The 18,705-nt window shown below is 46.0% G+C and overlaps 1 protein-coding gene across 5 annotated transcripts in view; it reads left to right on the top strand.

The window, feature by feature from the left end:
- The window catches only part of LOC147619413 (myosin-1-like), a 64,433-nt gene that overhangs the window by 24,448 nt on the left and 21,280 nt on the right, over positions 1-18,705 (top strand). For 3 of the 5 annotated variants that reach the window (XM_086773054.1, XM_086773055.1, XM_086773056.1), the window contains 20 exons: positions 9,337-9,438; positions 9,602-9,745; positions 9,892-10,048; positions 10,160-10,187; positions 11,178-11,343; positions 11,551-11,614; positions 12,729-12,742; positions 12,949-13,033; positions 13,123-13,226; positions 13,350-13,467; positions 13,553-13,635; positions 13,815-13,967; positions 14,052-14,141; positions 14,456-14,533; positions 14,751-14,903; positions 15,024-15,206; positions 15,357-15,562; positions 15,650-15,788; positions 15,972-16,101; positions 16,507-16,733. In XM_086773054.1, the coding sequence (XP_086629180.1) occupies positions 9,337-9,438; positions 9,602-9,745; positions 9,892-10,048; positions 10,160-10,187; positions 11,178-11,343; positions 11,551-11,614; positions 12,729-12,742; positions 12,949-13,033; positions 13,123-13,226; positions 13,350-13,467; positions 13,553-13,635; positions 13,815-13,967; positions 14,052-14,141; positions 14,456-14,533; positions 14,751-14,903; positions 15,024-15,206; positions 15,357-15,562; positions 15,650-15,788; positions 15,972-16,101; positions 16,507-16,733 (2,424 nt within the window). Of the gene's footprint in view, positions 1-9,336; positions 9,455-9,601; positions 9,746-9,817; positions 10,049-10,159; positions 10,188-11,177; positions 11,344-11,550; positions 11,615-12,728; positions 12,743-12,948; positions 13,034-13,122; positions 13,227-13,349; positions 13,468-13,552; positions 13,636-13,814; positions 13,968-14,051; positions 14,142-14,455; positions 14,534-14,750; positions 14,904-15,023; positions 15,207-15,356; positions 15,563-15,649; positions 15,789-15,971; positions 16,102-16,506; positions 16,734-18,705 lie in introns of those variants that run through there. The other 2 variants (XM_086773058.1, XM_086773059.1) reach the window with 2 other exon arrangements.

Here is an 18,705-nt window from a genome sequence, read left to right as displayed (position 1 = left end):
AGTCCCAAAGGCAATGTCTCTGTGTCTCCATAGGGTGGCCGCATCGGACGCAGGCCGCCGGAAGACCGCTATAAACAAGCCAAGTGCCTACTGCTGAGCCCCTGTGGGCGACCAGCCACTGAAAAGCCGAGATCCTGCGGGCCTGTCGACTAGCCCATAGCCGAGCCCAGAAATCCTCCAGGAACTCCTGTGATAGTCCCTGCAATCGCCAATGCCCCGTTGCCGCTGGAGAAACCGTCCTCCTCGCCGTCAAGATATGCCGTCCCAACCTAACAGTATACTGGAAAAATGTGATCTCTGTGGCCTCAAGGGATGCATAAGGATCATGCCACTCGTACTCTCCGGGGTCCCACTGCAGCCGGGCCAAGGGGCGCGCTGCATATGCCCATATACGCCAATCCGGGAGCACGTCAGCAGGGTCGGGGTCAATATGCCACTTCCGAGAAGCGGCAGCCACTACCCGAATCCTCTGAAAGGTGCACTCTGCAACCAAAGGCGACTCCACCTCCACTCTCTGGAGTCTGCCCTCATCGTGAATCTCATAATAGAGGCATCTGCCATCCTCAGTGCTAGCTCTGACAGCAATCAGGATCTCCAACTGTGTAAAGGCTCCCATCCACCGTGGGGCCATTGGCTCGAGAGGTGTGAACCACTCCTCTGAAAGTGCCTCCTGAATATCATCCCTCATAATCAATCCCCCTCTGAAGTGACTCAGCCTCTCCACCTGGGTCTCCTCTGGTAGACTGCAGAAAGCCTGCCAGTCTCCAAAACTACGAGCTGGGCCTGCCGCTAAAGGTCCCCAGGCTAGACGAGGCCGAGAACCCAGCATATGACCCTGCTCTGTACGAACCGCTGGGCTCCAGATGAGCGGCTGCCTGGCCCGCTCCTCAACACAAGAAGGAGGCCGCTGAGAGAGCCCCGGTCTCAGCAGCTCCCAAGCTCTCAGGATACTCAAAGCAAATCTGTCCTCCCATCCTCTACTGAGGCCTGTCCTCCTCATCTCTATGAAGATCCAGCGAATCTCTGGTGCCCAAGTACCCCCTGCAGGAGGCGCCCGGGCCTGCAGTCGCTGCAAGAGGAGCTCTTTCCAAGGCTCAGCGCTTGGAAGCAACCCCCGAACAATAAGCTTCCCCAATAAGGCTCTACTCTGATCGACTGGATCTATAATGCCCAAACCGCCCTGAGCCAGCGGAAGTGTAATAACTGCCCATGCAACCTTTGCCCGAGCTGGCTGACCGTCCCGCCCAGACCACAGAAAGTTCCTGATCAGCCTCTGTACCTGGCTGATGCAAGAGCTCGAGAAAATCCAGCAAGACGTAATGTACCACATAGTCGCTAACAGCACCTGATTTGCCACCACCACCCTCCCAGCCAAGGATAGTCGAGCTGTACTCCAATACAATAGCTTCTTCCGAATGCTCAGAAGAAGCGGGGCAATCTGCTGCTCAGGTGACAAATCGAGGCCAATCTGGCATCCCAAATACCGCACTGCTGTGCCGGGAGGAATCCATCTAAAACCGGGGTCCGGACTCCATGCCGGAGTGGGAGCACTACTGATCCAAAAGGCCACTGTCTTGCGCCAATTGATCAATGCTCCCGAAGCTGCACTAAAAACCTGGAGCGACTGCTCTGCCCGAATAAGATTGGCCTCTTGGCCATGCAAAAATAAGCCCGTGTCATCTGCAAACTCAGCATCAAGCAAATCCTCCCCCCGGACTGGGAGCTGAAGTCCTCTCAAACCAACCTCCTCTGCCGACAAATACATACTCATAGCCTCCGCAAAGAAGAGAAAAAGGAAAGGGGCGAGAGGACACCCCTGACGGACTGATCTGGTCAGCTCAAAACTCGGCCCCCGACCTCCTGCAATCAGCACCTGGCTGCGAGCTGTGGAATACAAAGCTGCCACCCCTCTGATCCATCCTGGCTCAAAGCCCAGGCGTAGCATAGTGCCCTCTAAGAATCCCCAATCAACTCTATCGTATGCCTTCTCAAAATCGAGAAGCATCACGACCAAGTCCTCGCCAAGAAACCTAGCTCGGGCCGTCGCCTCCCAGAAAGTAAAGATGTTGTCAAGGATACTGCGCTCCTTGACAAATCCTGTCTGAGTAGCATGAATCAACTCCCCCAGGAAGGGCTGGATCCTCAAACTCAAGGCCTTTGCCAAGACCTTGTAGACAGTATTGAGGATCGTAATAGGCCTCCAATGCCGAATATCATCTGATACTCCCTCCCCCTTGGGGATAAGATAGATCAAGCCCTCTGAAAAGCTCTGCGGCATCACCCCAGTGTCCAAAACATGCTGAAAGCCCCTGCGGAGGCCTGGCCCCAAAAGGTCCCAATAGCGCATAAAAAAGGCCGGCGTCAGTCCGTCCTCCCCTGGGCAACTATGTCGCGGCAGGACCCTCAAGGCCTCGGCAAGCTCAGTCTCTGACAGAGGCGCATCTGTGCATATTGAATTGCCTCTGCTAAGTCTTTAGGCTGTAGGGGTTCTACGTACTCAAGGTAATCATCTTTGAGGCCTCTCTTAAAGCCTCGCAATGTTTGGAATGCATCGATTCCCTTTAACTTGAGTACTATCTCCCTGTAGTTCGAGATGTACTGAGTTAGGGATTTGTTCTCCATCGAGCACTTGTCCCATAACTCCCAGCTTCTCTCTGCCTCATTAACAGGCAAAAATTCTTTTCGAAACATTGTTTCAAATTCCGTCCAAGTGGCAGGGCGAGTTGTCAGACTCATCCACCACTTGTACGCTTTGCCGGTTAAAGAGAGGCTAGCCTCTACGGGCTGTATACGGCTAGGCTGTTGTCGCAGCGCGTGCAAATCTGACCACTTCGCTAGAAACATATTGACTGAGTCCTTGTTTCTCTCCTTTTCCTCGCCACCAAAACTAGGCGGCTTTAAGTCTTTTAACAACGACGAAGCTGTCGCTACGGACGGCCCCGCAGGCGCATCGGCCTGTACTCCTGCAACCACTGGCGAGGCTACGCTCACCCGTGCTGTAGGAGCTCGACTACCACGAGGAGTCGGAGTATTAGCCGAGGCGGCTGTCAGTGCATCTAACCGTGTGGAGATGCTCTGTAGCATCGTGACTAAATCAGCCTGGACTTTACCCATAGTATTCAATTTGGCATTAAGATATTTAAACAGTCCACTAGAGAGCTCCGTCTCTGTCAGGACATCAGCAGGGTCTAGTAGGTCATAGTCATCGTCGTCATAATCCAAGAGGTCCTCCTCGGTCCCCTCGGCGACGTCAGTGTTCATGTCCTCTGGCTCATCGGCCAGAAAGGGGTCATCAGCCAATGCGGCCGCTGCGGGCTCGCTGGGTCCTAAGGCAGGGTCAATAGACGAGGAGGGCGCTGGCGGATCACGAGTGATCGATAAGCGCGCTCCGGACCGAACAACGGTCGGGCGTGTACGGCCTGACAATTTGGTCGGGGTCAAACCCGCGACCGAGGACAAGAGACTGGAAAAACCTAGAGAAGTAGAAGGCGGTGGGGACACACTACGCCTAGCAGACATTTTTAATTCTTGCAAAAAATAATGCGAGAACTCGGAAATTACTAAAAAAAAACTCTAATAAAAATGAGCAATGGTGGAGAGAGAATAATAGTCACCCCCCTTTACGGTCGCCTGTCGATTTGTTGCGTTGCGAGCCCCTACAAGGACGCTTCCGGGATGCTCCGATCCACGAGAAAATATGCCTGAATTCATAACAAAAATTAATCTCCGGAAACACTTATTTCGTGCCGGGATTATTTCTTGCGGGGATGATTCTCCTCCCCAGTCGAGAGAGAGTTTTTCTTGAATTTTCTCTTTAAAAAAAATAATTTTTTTAAATCTTTATTTTTTAATAAATGAATAATGAAAATTATTTTAAAAAAATAATTTTTTTTTGGGTCTCTGGCCGCTGGTGGGTTGGCTGTTGGTGCTGGCCATTGTGGCCCTTGGCCGCCGCCGCCATTGGCTGGCTGGCTGGCGCCGGCGCCGCTGGCCGCCCATGCTGGCTGGCCGCCCCCCCCCATGGCTGGCTGGCCGCCCATGTTGGCTGGCCGCCCCGCCGCCCATGGTCGGCCTGGCTGGCTGGCCGCCACCGGCTTGGTGTCTTAGTCATGTTAACGACGACGCTGACGACGACGACGACGACGACGCTCTCAGTACATCTAACGTGGACAAAACCTTCACCAGCCGACGCTGCCGCTCTCCTCTCCTATTTGTAATTCAAGGCTCTAGCTTTGGGCAGACGAGGAAGCGTTCGAACAAAAGGAGCTCAAGCAGCGCACCAAGTTGATTGGTGGTTGACTCCAAGGAGGTTCTGGACAGTCAATTGAACCGCAACACACACGTTCTCTCAACCAGCAGAGGAATGGGCACTACGAGAGCTTTGCCCTACAGGCGTAAGCATAGGAGAGTTGCTGGTCTGCTGCTTGGGGCAAACCACCCCACACCCACGGAATTTCAGCTTCGCCCCCACACACACACGGAATTGGGCCCTGCTTCGCCCCCACACACACAGGGGCTGGTCGTGGGGGGTGGTCTGCGCCCCCCACTTCAACAACGTATATGTGGGTCGCCCCCGTTCATCCCACCTTCATTTCGTGGGGGTTGGTCTGCGCCCCCCCCCACCTCGACAAAGGTTTCAATCCTTTGAAACCTTCAACGGAGAGTATTTCGAATCGATTCAACGCAGAAAACAAAAGAAAAAAAACCAAAATTTTCTTACCTGCGATGCTGTGTGTGTCGGGGAGAGAGAGTGAGAGAGAGAGAGAAAGAGTTCTTCCCTTCAAGAGTCTTGGCCCTCCTTCCTCCACACATTCCCTTGTGGAGATAAGGGTGAGGAGATTGTGGATGAAAACCACCGAGTGGGCTCCGGTCCCTCGTTCGCGCGCGGACTCTCACGATCCCTTCGAACCATGCTCTGATACCAATGTTAGATATCCGTAACGCCGCTACGGGCATTACCACGAGAGGGGACGGCCTCTGGCTCACCACCCAGCCATAGAGGAAGAATGAGGATTGCCCCTCATCCCCCAGGCTATATAGTGTGTGGCCTGCCGTCCACACTAGCCTGGCCGCCCATGACTCCGCATGGGCGTCCTCTCCCACTGAACCCCGGATATGGCCATCCGGTCTGCCGTCGGTCACAGGCATTACAGCCTACGTGACAATATCCATCTAGGAAAGCATCATAGATCTATTCAGATCTCATTGTAACCCATTCATCTAATATAGTTGCATTGCATTGCATTGACACTATCTGTCTTTTCTCAAGCATCATTAAGTGCAGTTTAGTTAGCCTAAGGTTGTGTTTACAACGGTCAAATCCCTCGCATGTCACACCCTTTGTGGCAATACTTTGTGAGGACTTCATGGCCAAGCGGGGTAGTCTCTCTGGACCCATGCCTCTTATGTAGGCTATGGTCTGAAATAGAGCCTCTACCATCATGGGGGGCACTGCAAGCTCTGCTCTGACGATCTCATGTGGTGCTTATGGTTTGCTGCAAATCATCCTAGAGATCATGAGGATATGTGGTCTCTTCATCTGACGCCAATCATATGTGGAGAGGTTAGGGGTCCATACCGGTGCTTCATATATCATAGTTGGGGTGACTAAGGTGTCAAATAGCCATCCTTTGGTGCGAGGCTCCTGGAAGTGAGCTTGATGACACTATCGCTCCATCAATGCAAGGGCAGCATAACCTCGGGTGAGCTTGTCCTGTGATGCCTGTTTCATGGAGAAACGGCTCCCATTACTAGTGAAGGTAATACCCAAGTATACATATGATTTTGTCATCTCCACTTGGCTGCCTCTATATGTGATCATTGTATCTTTCATAACCCATCCGGAAGTGTGTGAGATCATAATCTTGGTTTTCCCAAGGTTCACTGAAAGGTCTCTCTGTGGACAAAAATCATCTAAGGCGTCCATGTGGATCGGCGGTCCCTCCTGCGAGTCAGATATCAGAAAGATGTCATCCGCATAGAGTAATAAAGTGACCAGAACCCTTGGGAGTGATGCACCACTCCCTCCTCCTCTGTCTATGAAATCCGTGACCTCATCTATGTACAGGCCAAAGAGTGTCGGGGAGAGTGGGCAGCCCTGCTTCACCCCCATAGTGCTATGTATCTCCTCTCACAGGCCACCTAGGCATCTGGCTTGTCCCGTCACCCTCTCATATAAAGCAATGATCCATCCCCCAAATCATATCTGAAGGCACCCCAAGAGTCTGCAATCTCTGTAGGAGCCGGTCCTGTGGCATTGTGTCGAATGCTTTGCGGAAATCCACAAAGCAACAATAGAGTCTCTGGTCTCGTGACTTGGCCTGCTCAATTAGGCTCCTCAAGGTGAAGATATGATCTAGTGTGCAGAAGTTACTGCGGAACCTAGCCTGTCCCGGAGGACGAAGACCCTCCCTCTTGGCTAGAGAGTTGAGAGTTGTCTCTAGTCTTGATCCATATATCTTGGCCATAATATGGCCAACCATGAGAATCGTGTAGTTCCCGGGGTCCATCGGGTCGCCTGATTTGTGAATGGGGGCAGAAGAGTCTCTGCTCTCGTGACTTGGCCTGCTCAATTAGGCTCCTCAAGGTGAAGATATGATCCAGTGTGCAGAAGTTACTGCGGAACCTAGCCTGTCCCGGAGGACGAAGACCCTCCCTCTTGGCTAGAGAGTTGAGCGTTGTCTCAAGTACTGATCCATATATCTTGGCCATAATATGGCCAACCATGAGAATCGTGTAGTTCCCGGGGTCCATCGGGTCGCCTGATTTGTGAATGGGGGCAGGGGTCCATAAAGGATGTCCAGCATCAGCAAGAGGGGGTGAGTAGGGCCCCTAGATCTGCAGGGCTGAGGTAGCAGCTACAGCTCGGTGGCGGGCGAGGATCTCATCAATGTGGGGCTGATGAGCTTGGGGTGCTCGAGGTCCAAGAGGGTGAGGCTGTTTGGCTCTCCAAATTGCGGTGGCACGAGGCATGGTAACTCGAGTCGAGGGGTGAGATGGTGGGCCCCTCATCGCTATTGTGGTGGCCTCATCCGTCTGAGTGTCCTTCTCTTGTGGGCAGAAAAAAACTGGTGATGGTAGATTGAGATGGGGGCCGGGGTCGAGGATCTTTGAATAGTAACTGTGTGTGTTGTCGGATCTCCAACAGGAAGACTCTGAGACAATGCTGATTTGGATACTCTATAACCCGAGATAATGGCCCAAACCCCTCTTTGAATAGCAATGGAATCTCCCCTTGATCTCATAATACACTGGGCACTGACAAATATAATGCTCCTCAGACTCTACTCCTCCTTGGCACAATCTCTAGAGTGTGCTTTCTTTGTAGTACTGCATCTTGGGTGGTAGGCTTCCCTGGGGTAATCCATGTATCTCGAATGTGTAACTGTAGCAAGTCATATCGAATTACCTGGTTCCTATCCACATGTGTGAGCTTGGTGTAGGGGGAGTGTGGGTCATTCTGAAATGGGGGTAGTTGGCTCATCTGTAGTCCGTGTGTGGTGAACCATGTGAGGACTGAAGCATACCAGGATGGATGCACCCCTCTTTCCGCCATCACCCGAGAAGACTGTAGTAGTGGCAGGTATGGTAATGGTGACGAATTGGATAGCATCAAAATCTGTGGATGCTCTATGCACTGCCAATCTGCCGCTGATAAGCCTGGTGCCCAGAATGGGGATGCATACATCATCGCCGGAGTCTAGTGTGTCAACAGCCCTTCGTCCTGGGCTCCTGGAAGTGTCTAGTGGCACTGTCTATCTAGGAGGGCAAGTGCAGCGTATCCCCTCGTCAATCTGTCCTGTGATATCTGTCTCATGGAGAAGCGTCTGTTGAAGCACGTGAAAGTCACCCCCAAGTAGACATATGAGTTTGCTACCTCCACCCAGCTGCCCATGTAGGTGATCTCTGTACGAGCGAGAGAGAGAGAGAGAGAGAGAGAGAGAGAGAGAGAGAGAGAGAGAGAAAGATTTTATTAACGTCTTCCAAAAGACCGAACTCGGCCTATGAGACAAATCGGTGTACCTGTATGGGGTATCCTCTGTCATCCCAACAAAATGAAAAAGTACTGAACTAAAAAGCTGAATCTGGATTGCAATCTCTTGAAGGATATATAAATGTTTTTGACCTAATTTGCCTCACATTGGTCTCTGTTTGACCTAATTCATTCTGTATATGGCCTAAGTCGTCATGGCTGCATCTGAGGCTTGATGCCGGTGGCATCCCCTTTGTAGCACTCACAATATTAGATGTTTTTTGGCTCACAATGACAGGTTAAATGTTTCTTTGGCTCACAATCGTCTCTTTGACATAATTTACCCTGTACATGGCCCAAGTCATCATGGCACATGCATCTAATGATGCTGGTGGCATCCCCTTATGCATATCTTCAAACATGAAGCCGGAGTGTTGCCTTCAATGTTCAGCTTGTGATGAAATGAATGCCCAAAATTGCTTCAAGTGCCTGTAATGGTGAAGGTGGCATCCTGAATGTGTGTCTATTTGCTTAACCATGTATAACGACAGCCGAAAATCACTTCCAGTGCTTGTAAAAGGCGTCCTGAATATGTATCTATTTGCTAACCATGTATATCGAGCGTCGCATTCTATGCTGGTGAACTTGCATTATACACCTCTTGAAAAAACACCTGACAAAATACATACTTCAATGGGTGTTACTAGGAGCTTAGCTTTGTGTACCAACTGCTGGGACCAACAAATCCTTTGTGTTTAGTATCAATACCTTGACTCCATTCACCTTTCCAAAATCTCCTTCACTATTTACCTGAGTGGCATTTCGAAGGTTAGGGCAATGTCCCTCTTCATCTGTTCTCCTTTATATAAATGTCAACCTCTTCTGGAGATTAAGTCAGCTTCTTCCTCAGCGTATGAAGGGCTTCTACATGACCTCTACACAATTAGCTGCATTGAGACATCCATGACTTTTCTCCAGACATCTTGGAGATCCTCAGCATCCAACAGATCCACGGTTCGTGGAACTATATCCACTAGTGGAGACCACAAACTTCAAAGAAACATAAGGAGATTGTGAACAAGTATAGTGGACACATAGAGGGCGTACCATCTTGTCCCTTGAAAGATGAGGTTCTGAGAGGCCCTTGTAACCCCATTGCGTTGATAGAGAGGAAGCTTGCTGTCCTGGCAGAGGCACACATGGCGAGGGCACACTAGTGCTTCATAGTACTAAACTGGCATATCCTTTGTTATATGGAGTTGATGGTTTAAAGCAAAGATCTTATGTATGTAGTTCATAACTTGGAAGACATGATTGGAATAAATTGGGGTTTCAACACTGACAATATCTCTGTTTGCGGGCAGAACTCTCGAGTATGGTTTTTGAACCAAGAGAATAAATGGACGCTTGGTGTTGTCCAATCATCTGGTGACAATGACTCAATTATTTGTATGGCAGATGGCCAGGTGACAAGCTCTAAAGGTTATGGGTTTTCAAAATCTTTTGAAGTACTGAAAACTGCTAAGTTTGCTGCCAGTTCAGCAGAAACATTACCCGTCTTTGTGTTTGGTAACAGTTTCTTTCTTTTTTTGTTGTTCTTCTGATGCTGTTGTAAATCTTCTTGTGCAGCTTCTAAAAACACCGCTTGAAAAGCTTCTTCCTGCAAACCCGGAAGTTCTTGATGGTGTGGAGGACCTTATGCAGTTGAGCTTCATCCATGAGCCTGCGATTCTACACAATCTGCAAAAGAGATATGGGCTTGACAAGATTTATGTAAGCTTCAGACCTTGTCATTCAAACTCATTAAGTTGAGTCATTCAAACTCATTAAGTTGATAATGCACAGCTATAACATCTTCGACTTGGAAACACACATTGCATGATGCTTTGTATTGCAATGCTGGATTCTGGGCATTGCAGACAAAAGCTGGATCCATGTTGATAGCACTCACTCCATCCAAAGAATATCAAGCTCGAAGCCACAACTCTTTGGAAGCATTTAAAACAAGGGCCAAAGGCACTGTACATGCCCATGTTTATACAATAGCAGACAATGCATTTGAAGCCATGATGCGGGGTATGCATTGGACTTCTGTTACCATGCCGGTTTTATGCAGTTCTTGAACTTGATTTTTATTCTCTTCTCTGAGTTGCATCTAAGATTTTTGTTTGGTCGCTTATGTTTCAGAAGGGATGAACCAATCAGTTATTATCAGGTGTGTTCAGATTTCCATTTGATTTATGGTTGGGAGTTTAGACAAAGGTTTCTATGCAAGGAAGCAACTACTTGAATATGTGTATACGTGATGCATTGTTCTGATTTAGTTATTGTAGAACGGTTTTGTTTCGTTTATTGTTGCTTTATTCTTGGAGGTGGAGTGGCCTTGAGGGCTTACCATTTTGAATGTCAGTAAACTTGTTTTGTTTATTGTTGCTTTATTCTTGGAGGTGGAGTGGCCTTGAGGGCTTACCATTTTGGATGTCAGTAAACTTGTTTCGTTTATTGTTGCTTTATTCTTGGAGGTGGAGTGGCCTTGAGGGCTTATCATTTAGCACTGTTCATAACATTGGTACTGGAGCATGTTTGCCTTCTGGTTGGTCTTGTGTTGGCAAGGTTGTTGAAGCTTGATAGGATTACCAAATGGGTCCATCGACTATGGATGAGTTTTTAGACCCAATCTGTCCCACTTGCCTGCTCTTTATAATTTGCTCTGCATCAGTTCGACCATGTAGTTGTACTCCTTTTCTCCCTTTCACTCCTGGAAGAATATGGGACACCTGTCTAGAGCTGTTAGGAATGAAGTGCATGCCAATGGAATGCTGTGTATTGAGAAGGTGATAAAAGGGGTAGCTAGCGTGGATACACTGTTGGGCTTTTTTTTTCAAGGATACTTTCATTAAGCTTGGAAGTAGGGGAATAGACTAGCTTCTTAGAGAACGGCTTGTTCCTTCAGTTGATTTTTTTGATGAGCACTAATGATATAGGCAGAGGAATATGAAGGTTTAATGGAGAGTTTTTGGACTCGGGGAGGAAAAGCTGCTTGTGTTCATAAACTGCCAGCTTCTAGGAACAGGTGGTGGGTCAGATCTACCTCAGTATGGATCATCATCCTAGGCTATTAAATAGCGTGTTGTTTTTTTATGCTAGTCTGTGAAAATAAGCAAAGCTTGATTGTGTGAAGCTTATCCATGCGTGTACTTTTCAGTGGTGAGAGTGGTGCAGGAAAGACAGAGTCAGCCAAATCAACAATGCAGTACTTGGTTTCTTGTGGAGGAAACACTCAGCTTGGAAATATGTTGTTGCTGACTAATCCAATTTTGGAAGCTTTTGGGAATGCAAAGTTGTCCAACAATCCCAATGCAAGCCGTTTTGTATGTTGCCCAAATGCTCTAATCTTCTATTTGATTTCAGATTTTGGCCTTTGTGAACTGTGCAATAATCTTTGATCATTGCTTGCATGGATGTTAATAGTATTGTCAATGTATTTTGGCCAATATGTGAAGTTTATATTGAACTGATGTTGGGCCGTGCATTCTTGGTGCTTAGAAAACAATCTTAAGCTCTTGTTTTGTTTCCAGGGAAACATGATGGATGTCTATTATGATCATTTGGGAAAATTATGTGGTGCGAAATGCCAAACTGGTGAGGATACTTTTAAATTTAGGACACTAATCCTTCCCCATTTCTCTTTCTTTCTTCTGAAATGTCATAACTCTCTCAGGCGCCACTGAGGAGAGCTATGACATTACCCCATTGATTCAAAAGAGATTATGGCAGACTTTGGCACTCATACAAGAGATCTACTTCTTTTGGTTATTCTTACATGGTGGTCTCCCCATTAATCAGTGGAGGGGTATTTTTGGAGCAAACCTCTCTTGTCCTAGATGCCTTGGTAACTTTTGAGATAGTGCAACATTGCATATGGGGGTGTAGAGCTGCCAAGAGGATTTGGGGCTCTGTAGCTCAGCTTATGAGCAGATTGAGGAGAGAATCGAGATACCATTAATGTTACTTGGGGTGCTATTGTTTGGTTCATTTAGTGTGGTCCACATATATTTTTTGAGGAGAGGGATTTGGACTCTGCCATAATGATATGCAGAGGTGTGGCCCAACGTTGCATGCTACTGGATATTCCTCATACACAGTATAGACCACCTTTGCAGAGCATTGATACTACTTGGGAGATCATTGCAAGTATCACAGCTTGGCAGATTTGGAGGGCTAGATGTACAGTGGCTATAGAGGGCATTCAGATATACGTCACTCAGTGCATTTGTACTCTCTGGGGAGATATTATTCACACTCTTATGGCCACATGGGCTTGTATATGGGACCATTGAGATCTGTGCAAGCAAAGCGCATTGTGTGTGGTTTCAATGAATCTTTTTCTCATTGATCCCCACAGGACTCTCTTGGCACCTTTGTGCCCCAGATTTGTTGAGATCACCATACATTTTAGGATGAGGATTTTTTGTTCCGGCTTCTACCTGAGATTTTGTATGGTCTATTGATACGTAATAGTAGTCTGCCAAAAAAAAATTGAATGCTTTTTTCTCCTCCTCCTCTCTCTCTCTCTCTCTCTCTCTCTCCCAAAAAAATCACGAAAGGCAGGCTTCTTGTATAGAAAATTTTCTCTTGTTGGCTTTTTAATTGCAAATTTTATAGAGAAGGAAAATTCTGATTTGGCCACTGTTCATTTTCTCAAATGGGCTCAACACATCCTTATTCTGATGCACATCAACGGCTGGCTCTAAAGTTTTCTTTGAGAAGGTAATGCTTTTGTGTATATAGTTGTTGAATGCTAGTGTAGGTTAGAATACTATTTGTGGATTAAGCGTAAAAGTGTGGGGACTATTAGGAACATGTAATTCATGCTTAGTGGTAATTTGGCAATTAACTTTCAGTGACTGATCTGAAAATTGCTGTGTACAGTTTGATTTGATAAATGCTGATTTTGAAGTTGCTGATGATGGCAGTCGCGAGTTGTATGTCGGGCTGAGGGGGAACAGTCATATCACATCTTTTACCAGCTCTGTGAAGGAGCAGGCCCTTCCTTGAGAGGTAAAACATCGAGTGAAACTTTTTGCTTGTCTTTTCCTTGATCGTTATCGGTGTTTAGGCTGATCCTTATGTCTTTGCATGTGATGCAGAGAAGCTGAACCTAAGAGATGCAAAGGAGTTTGAATATCTGAACAAGAGTGGGTGCAATGGTGTGGATGGGGCTGATTATCATGCCCAGTTTCAGTCAGTGCTTGTGAGAAACTCTTGCGAAGAGCACACTCTTTGCTTTTCTTTCCAGCTTCTAATGGTGTCAATAAGAGTCACAAACTACTGTGTATGAAAGTCTAGTCTTAATAGCTTGATGTTTTGGATGCAGAATGCTCTGTGTACCCTTGGATTCACTGAGGAAGATCAAGAAGCTATTTTCACTATGCTGGCAGGAATACTTTGGCTTGGAAACATCACGTTTTCTACCCTTGATAATGAGAATCAAGGTATGTGGTACTGATATCTCCCATAAAATGCATGCACCTACGCTACCCTAGTGCATCCCGGCCTGACTAAACACATGCATTTCAGCTGTTGATAATGCTACAAAATTGCTGAAGTGCTCTAGAGAGCACCTATTAAAAGCTCTTGGTACCACAGAGTGCGCAGTTGATGTAAGTACACATCTTCTTGGGTTTCAGCCTGGCAAAGAAGCTAGCCATTCCTTGCAGGTTGCTGAAGGATTTTTGTAACATCTGCCTTTTTTTCGCTGGAAGAAAAGCCATTTCTAAGATCATGACTTGATAGTATTGCTTGGATTTTAACTCACATTTTAGGAATGCTGTGGATTTAGATGGTTGCTGCCAGGGATGCACTGGCCCAATCAATCTATGAAAGGTTGTTTGAGTGGCTTGTGGTCCAAATCAACAAAGCATTAGAGGTTGAAAAGGATGGTGATGTCAAGTGTATTACTATTGTGGATGCACCTGGTTTTGGTTTTTCTAAGGTTTGTAACCGGTTTGGTGTTGTAAATGTCGATGTGCATTTGCTATCTTGGGCAGTCATGCTGACTCACCAGCATGGCTTTCAGAGAAATGGACTTGAAGGCATGCTTGTAAATTATTCACATGAACACTTGCAGCACTATATTCAACACCATCTTTTTCAACAAGATGAAGAGGTAGTCTTTTTCTAATTTGTATAAGCCTTTGTTTCCCAAGAGAAGCCTTGGCATGGCATTTCTTTAGGAAATGATGGCATGGCAATTTAATTGTGTTAGCTTTTGCCTCATTTATTGAATGGTGATCTTGTCCTTGAGGATACATTTGTGGACGACTGTGTGTGTGCATGAGGTGCATTGTCTTGTCTATCATGCGTGGATGCATGTGTGTACATATAAGATGTTGTCTTACCCTATCATGTGTCCTACTCTTAACCTTTCTATCAACACTTGAAGCATAAAAAAATGAGTGGTTTTTATGGTTTACATGACAGGACATTATTTGTGGAGGATCAAATAGTTCTAGGATTTATTATTCAAGGAACGAAGAAAGCATTAATTTTATGGAAAAGGTGAGTTTTTATGCTTTGAAGTCTTTGGAAGTACTTAAATGGTGTCACTTGGGTGGGGCTCCATGGTGCCTATGTATGATATTAGGGTTTCTGAGTAGTTTATCATTTCGTCGTGGGTATGGTATTACATGGTATTTTGTTTCACATCCTTTAAAAGCCTTTTGTGATGTGTTTGTACAGTACTTAAGAGTGACTTTGTGTTAGCTACCTTGAACAGGGTTTATTTCCTTTATTACACGATGAGAGCTGTGCTTTTTCGAAGGAGTTAGATTTGAGCTTCACTCGAAGGTTTGAAGCACTGTTCGCTGATAGTGCCTGCTGCAAACAAAAGAACAGCCTGGAGTTTGTGATCTCCCACAGTTTTGGAGAGGTTCATGTTGTTCTGGTTAAAAGAACAGCTATTGCTGTTTGTTTTAATATGTTCCCATTTTGTAGATGGGCAGTAGTGCTTTGTGACCACGAGTAAAAGATGTAATCAATTTATCTGCAGGTGACATATGAAGCCTCTAGTTTTCTTGAGGGAATCAAGGAGACTCTTAGTCCTCAGCTTCTCCAAATCTTACATTCATGCATGGCGCGATTGCTGGGGCTTTCAACAGAAAAGGATAAGGATCCCTTCCAAAAGAGCTGGTCTGCAGACCTGTTACAGGAGACCTTTTTTTTCAGACGCCAGGTTAAAGGAGAGAAATCTTATACTCAATGTTTGCACTTATGGCCTTGTGTTGCCCTAGAGGCTAGAAGAGACACCCTTTGTTAATGCGTGCCATTAGAAAGTCTTGGTGCTGATGCAGAACATTCTGTGTCTGATGCAAGGGGTTTCCAGGAACGAGTGTTACAGATGATGCAGTGGTTGGACAACACTGCACCGCATTTCATTCTTTGCATCAGGCCAAATGAATCGTTGCTCACAAACTCACTCGAGCAGGATCTCTTATTGCAGCAGCTGTGCTCCAACAGGGTGCCTGAAGCTGTGAGAGCATCAAGGTCTGGCTATCCAATAAAAATTTCACATCAGCTTTTTGCAAGCAGGTATTTCCTCTTTCAGTTTCATGTAATGCTTGATTGAACTGAGGGTTTTGGTACTTGATTTCTCCACACGTGTACTCTTATATGCAGGTTTGGTGTCCTACTTGCACCAAATGTTGCAAAGGGCCAAGATGCTCTTGGCATCTGTGTAGCAGTACTGCAGCGATTCGATATACCTCCTGACATGTACCAAGAGGGATTGACAATGCTCTTTTTTCGCTCTGGGCAGGTGATTTTCTGCTCTTACCTTCATGCAAATCCAAATAACTGCAATGCTATTCAAAGTAAGAAACCCTTTTTGTAAGAAGCAGCATGGGATTTTAATGCTTAAGCTCGATGTGGTTCAAGCAGGTTTGTGAGTAGCCATGATTGTATGGCTACTTATGCTACTGTCTTACATACTTTTTTGCAGATTGATAAGTTGCAGCATATCTGGGAAAAGCTTCTTGAGAGAATTGTTAGTGTGCAAAAGACTTATCGAGGTTATAAACTCCGATATCACTTAGAGAAGCAGAAAAGGGCAGTAACCTATTTGCAAGCTTGTAAGTCTGAAAAACATGATTTACATTACTCGTCTCATTGAGTTTCTTTATCAGACATGGCCGTATAAAATTTTCCCATACAGCAAGCTACAATGAAGCGGTCTTGGATGTGTCTATGTGCTTGCCCTCTCTTAAAATGAATGTCTTTACACATATACCCGCCCATCCAGAAGCTTCAGATATCTGGCAAGTGGCAGGGGGAGTCAATATTTGCTTGTCCATATGGGATTCCCGGTGCACCCATTATGCTCTTATATGTGTAAAGGGCCTGAGTTGTGCTTGTTGAAACTTGATGCTGTCAAGCTTCTGTACATTTTCAAGCATTTTCTTTCCAACTTAGTTCAAAATCTGTACTTTGATGGGACTAGAATATTGTCCAAGATAATGACAATTCTTCGTTTGCAGTGGTAAGAGGCTGGCTGGTCAGGAAGGGACTTTCACATCAAGGTGCAGAAAATATAGCAATAGGAAGGAATTCTGATATGCATGACAAGCTAGAATCGAAGCCCATTTCAGAAGACAACACAAAGAACATGGACTTGTCAAGGACTTCTGTGTTAGAGCAAGAGGATGATGCCTTCATGTTAAAAGTTCCCTTAATCATAACCAGGGAAGAAAAGCACTCAGTGCAGGTACACACTCAGTGCCTTATCAGGAACAAAATCTCTCTCTCTCTCTCTCTCTCTCTCTCATGTACACATGCGTGTGCACACACTAAAACACCTATGCATGCATGAACACACGTGTGCAGGTACACACTTGGTGCCTTATCAGGAACAAAATCTCTCTCTCTCTCTCTCTCTCTCTCTCTCTCTCTCTCTCATGTACACATGCGTGTGCACACACTAAAACACCTGTGCATGCATGCATGCACGCACGTGCGTGTGTGCACACACATAAAGAAAGATTGTATTAAACGTCTACGAAAGACCCAAAGGGTCTATGACACTGAAAATGGTTTATTGTCTTGTGGATGACTACCATGAGGTTATAAATTGCACTTTCTTATAAGAGAAATTTGGGCATGTTCCTAGATTCATCTAGGTATGTATATCTAACACATGGGATTCTATGACTCTTGAGAGGCTCACCGTGTCACTACTCGATGGAGAGGCATCGTGTGTCACTGAAGAATCTCCTTGATGTGAAAGGAAGGCTGCCGTAGACCAGAATCTGTAGACAATGGGTGCACTGCTGGTGGGCTTTGTTCAGGGTGACTCTTGAGCCTTTTATCAGTGTGGAATTTCGAGGAAAATCATGCTGGACAATTGTCACCAGTCCAAGACATTTCCAGTATGAAAAGGGGTCAAGATGGCCAAATATGCATTATTGTACAAGCTTTGGGAATGGGGGGCGAGAGATGGTTTCTTGGACACAGAAATAGGCATTGGAACCCAAGTGTCAAGTGAAAAGCATGTATGGTGAGCTCCCAAGGATTTGGGAGAGATCTAGCATTGAAACATGTTTCTACATGGTTCTCACATACATGTGGAATACAAAGGAACAGACTCTTAAAATATAGGAGGGTTACTATTTTTTTTTGACAACTCCCAATGGAAATTCCATTCGCACCATTATGTTCGTAAATTAAGCAAATGGTGGGACTTGCCAAAGCACCTTTGACAAAATGTATACGTTGAGATATTTTTAAAGATGAAGTTTATGGAGGAGACCATCTCTTAAATTGGGACATGTGGTAGGATTGTGGATCAAATTGAGACAAGTGGCCTTATTCATGTCACCTGAGCTCTCCACTGGTCATTATAGCTTTTACTTACCATTCTAGCTCATGAGAGCCCCAAATCTTTAATTTGAGATGGCTCTATTGTTGCAAACTAGCCTCTTCCATGTTGGTTGCTCGCATTCTTGTCTACAACACTCTATGGAAAGTCTTCACACACTACTTTCCTCTACAAAAGGATACTCTACCTCTCTAACTTTTCTATGGCGGTACCCTTGCTATTTCAGCACAAACATTCAGGCTCAGAAGATGCACAACTAAAGCAAGATCTACATAAGGTGACCAGAGAAAAGCTGAGTATAAATGATTACTCAGTGGAGGTTAAAGGGCTTGCATATGCCCTTGCTTCTATTAAATCATTAGTACTTGTGTACCAATCATTGTACTTGTTGTACCACCAACTGGACTTGCTACGTTGCCATTGTACCATAGTTGTTAGGTACGAAAAGTTCGATTCGGTACGGTACGTTCAAATACGGTCTCGGAAGGCACCGTTAAATTTTAAAAAAAAAACAATGGAGGTACGGTCCATTAAAAAATACTTAAAAATATAAATATAGATTCAAAACTTAGAGAAGTCACAACTTACAACTTCTAACTTACCCAAAACATAAAAATTTAGAATGTTGCAACTTGCAAGTTGTATAGAAATGAAAGTAGACAAATGTACACGTGATGAGGGGTTGGAGTTGGTGAAGGGGGAGAAGGATGCGGAGAATGATGAAGAGGATGTATCCCTTGCCGGTGGGATGACTTCGTCTTGAGTGGCGGCAACGGCCGGGAGGGGGGGGAGTGTCTTCCACTATCACTTGCTTTGCCAAGCAAGGAGTACTTCTTCACAATGCTATCGGAAATGTCTTGAG

This window comes from Cibotium barometz, chromosome 33 (assembly GCF_041138505.1).
Source record: "Cibotium barometz isolate CiBa-2024 chromosome 33, ASM4113850v1, whole genome shotgun sequence".
In the NCBI taxonomy this organism is placed as follows: domain Eukaryota; kingdom Viridiplantae; phylum Streptophyta; class Polypodiopsida; order Cyatheales; family Cibotiaceae; genus Cibotium; species Cibotium barometz.
Note: the sequence above shows the minus strand (reverse complement) of the source record. Positions and strands in the feature narration are given on the sequence as shown.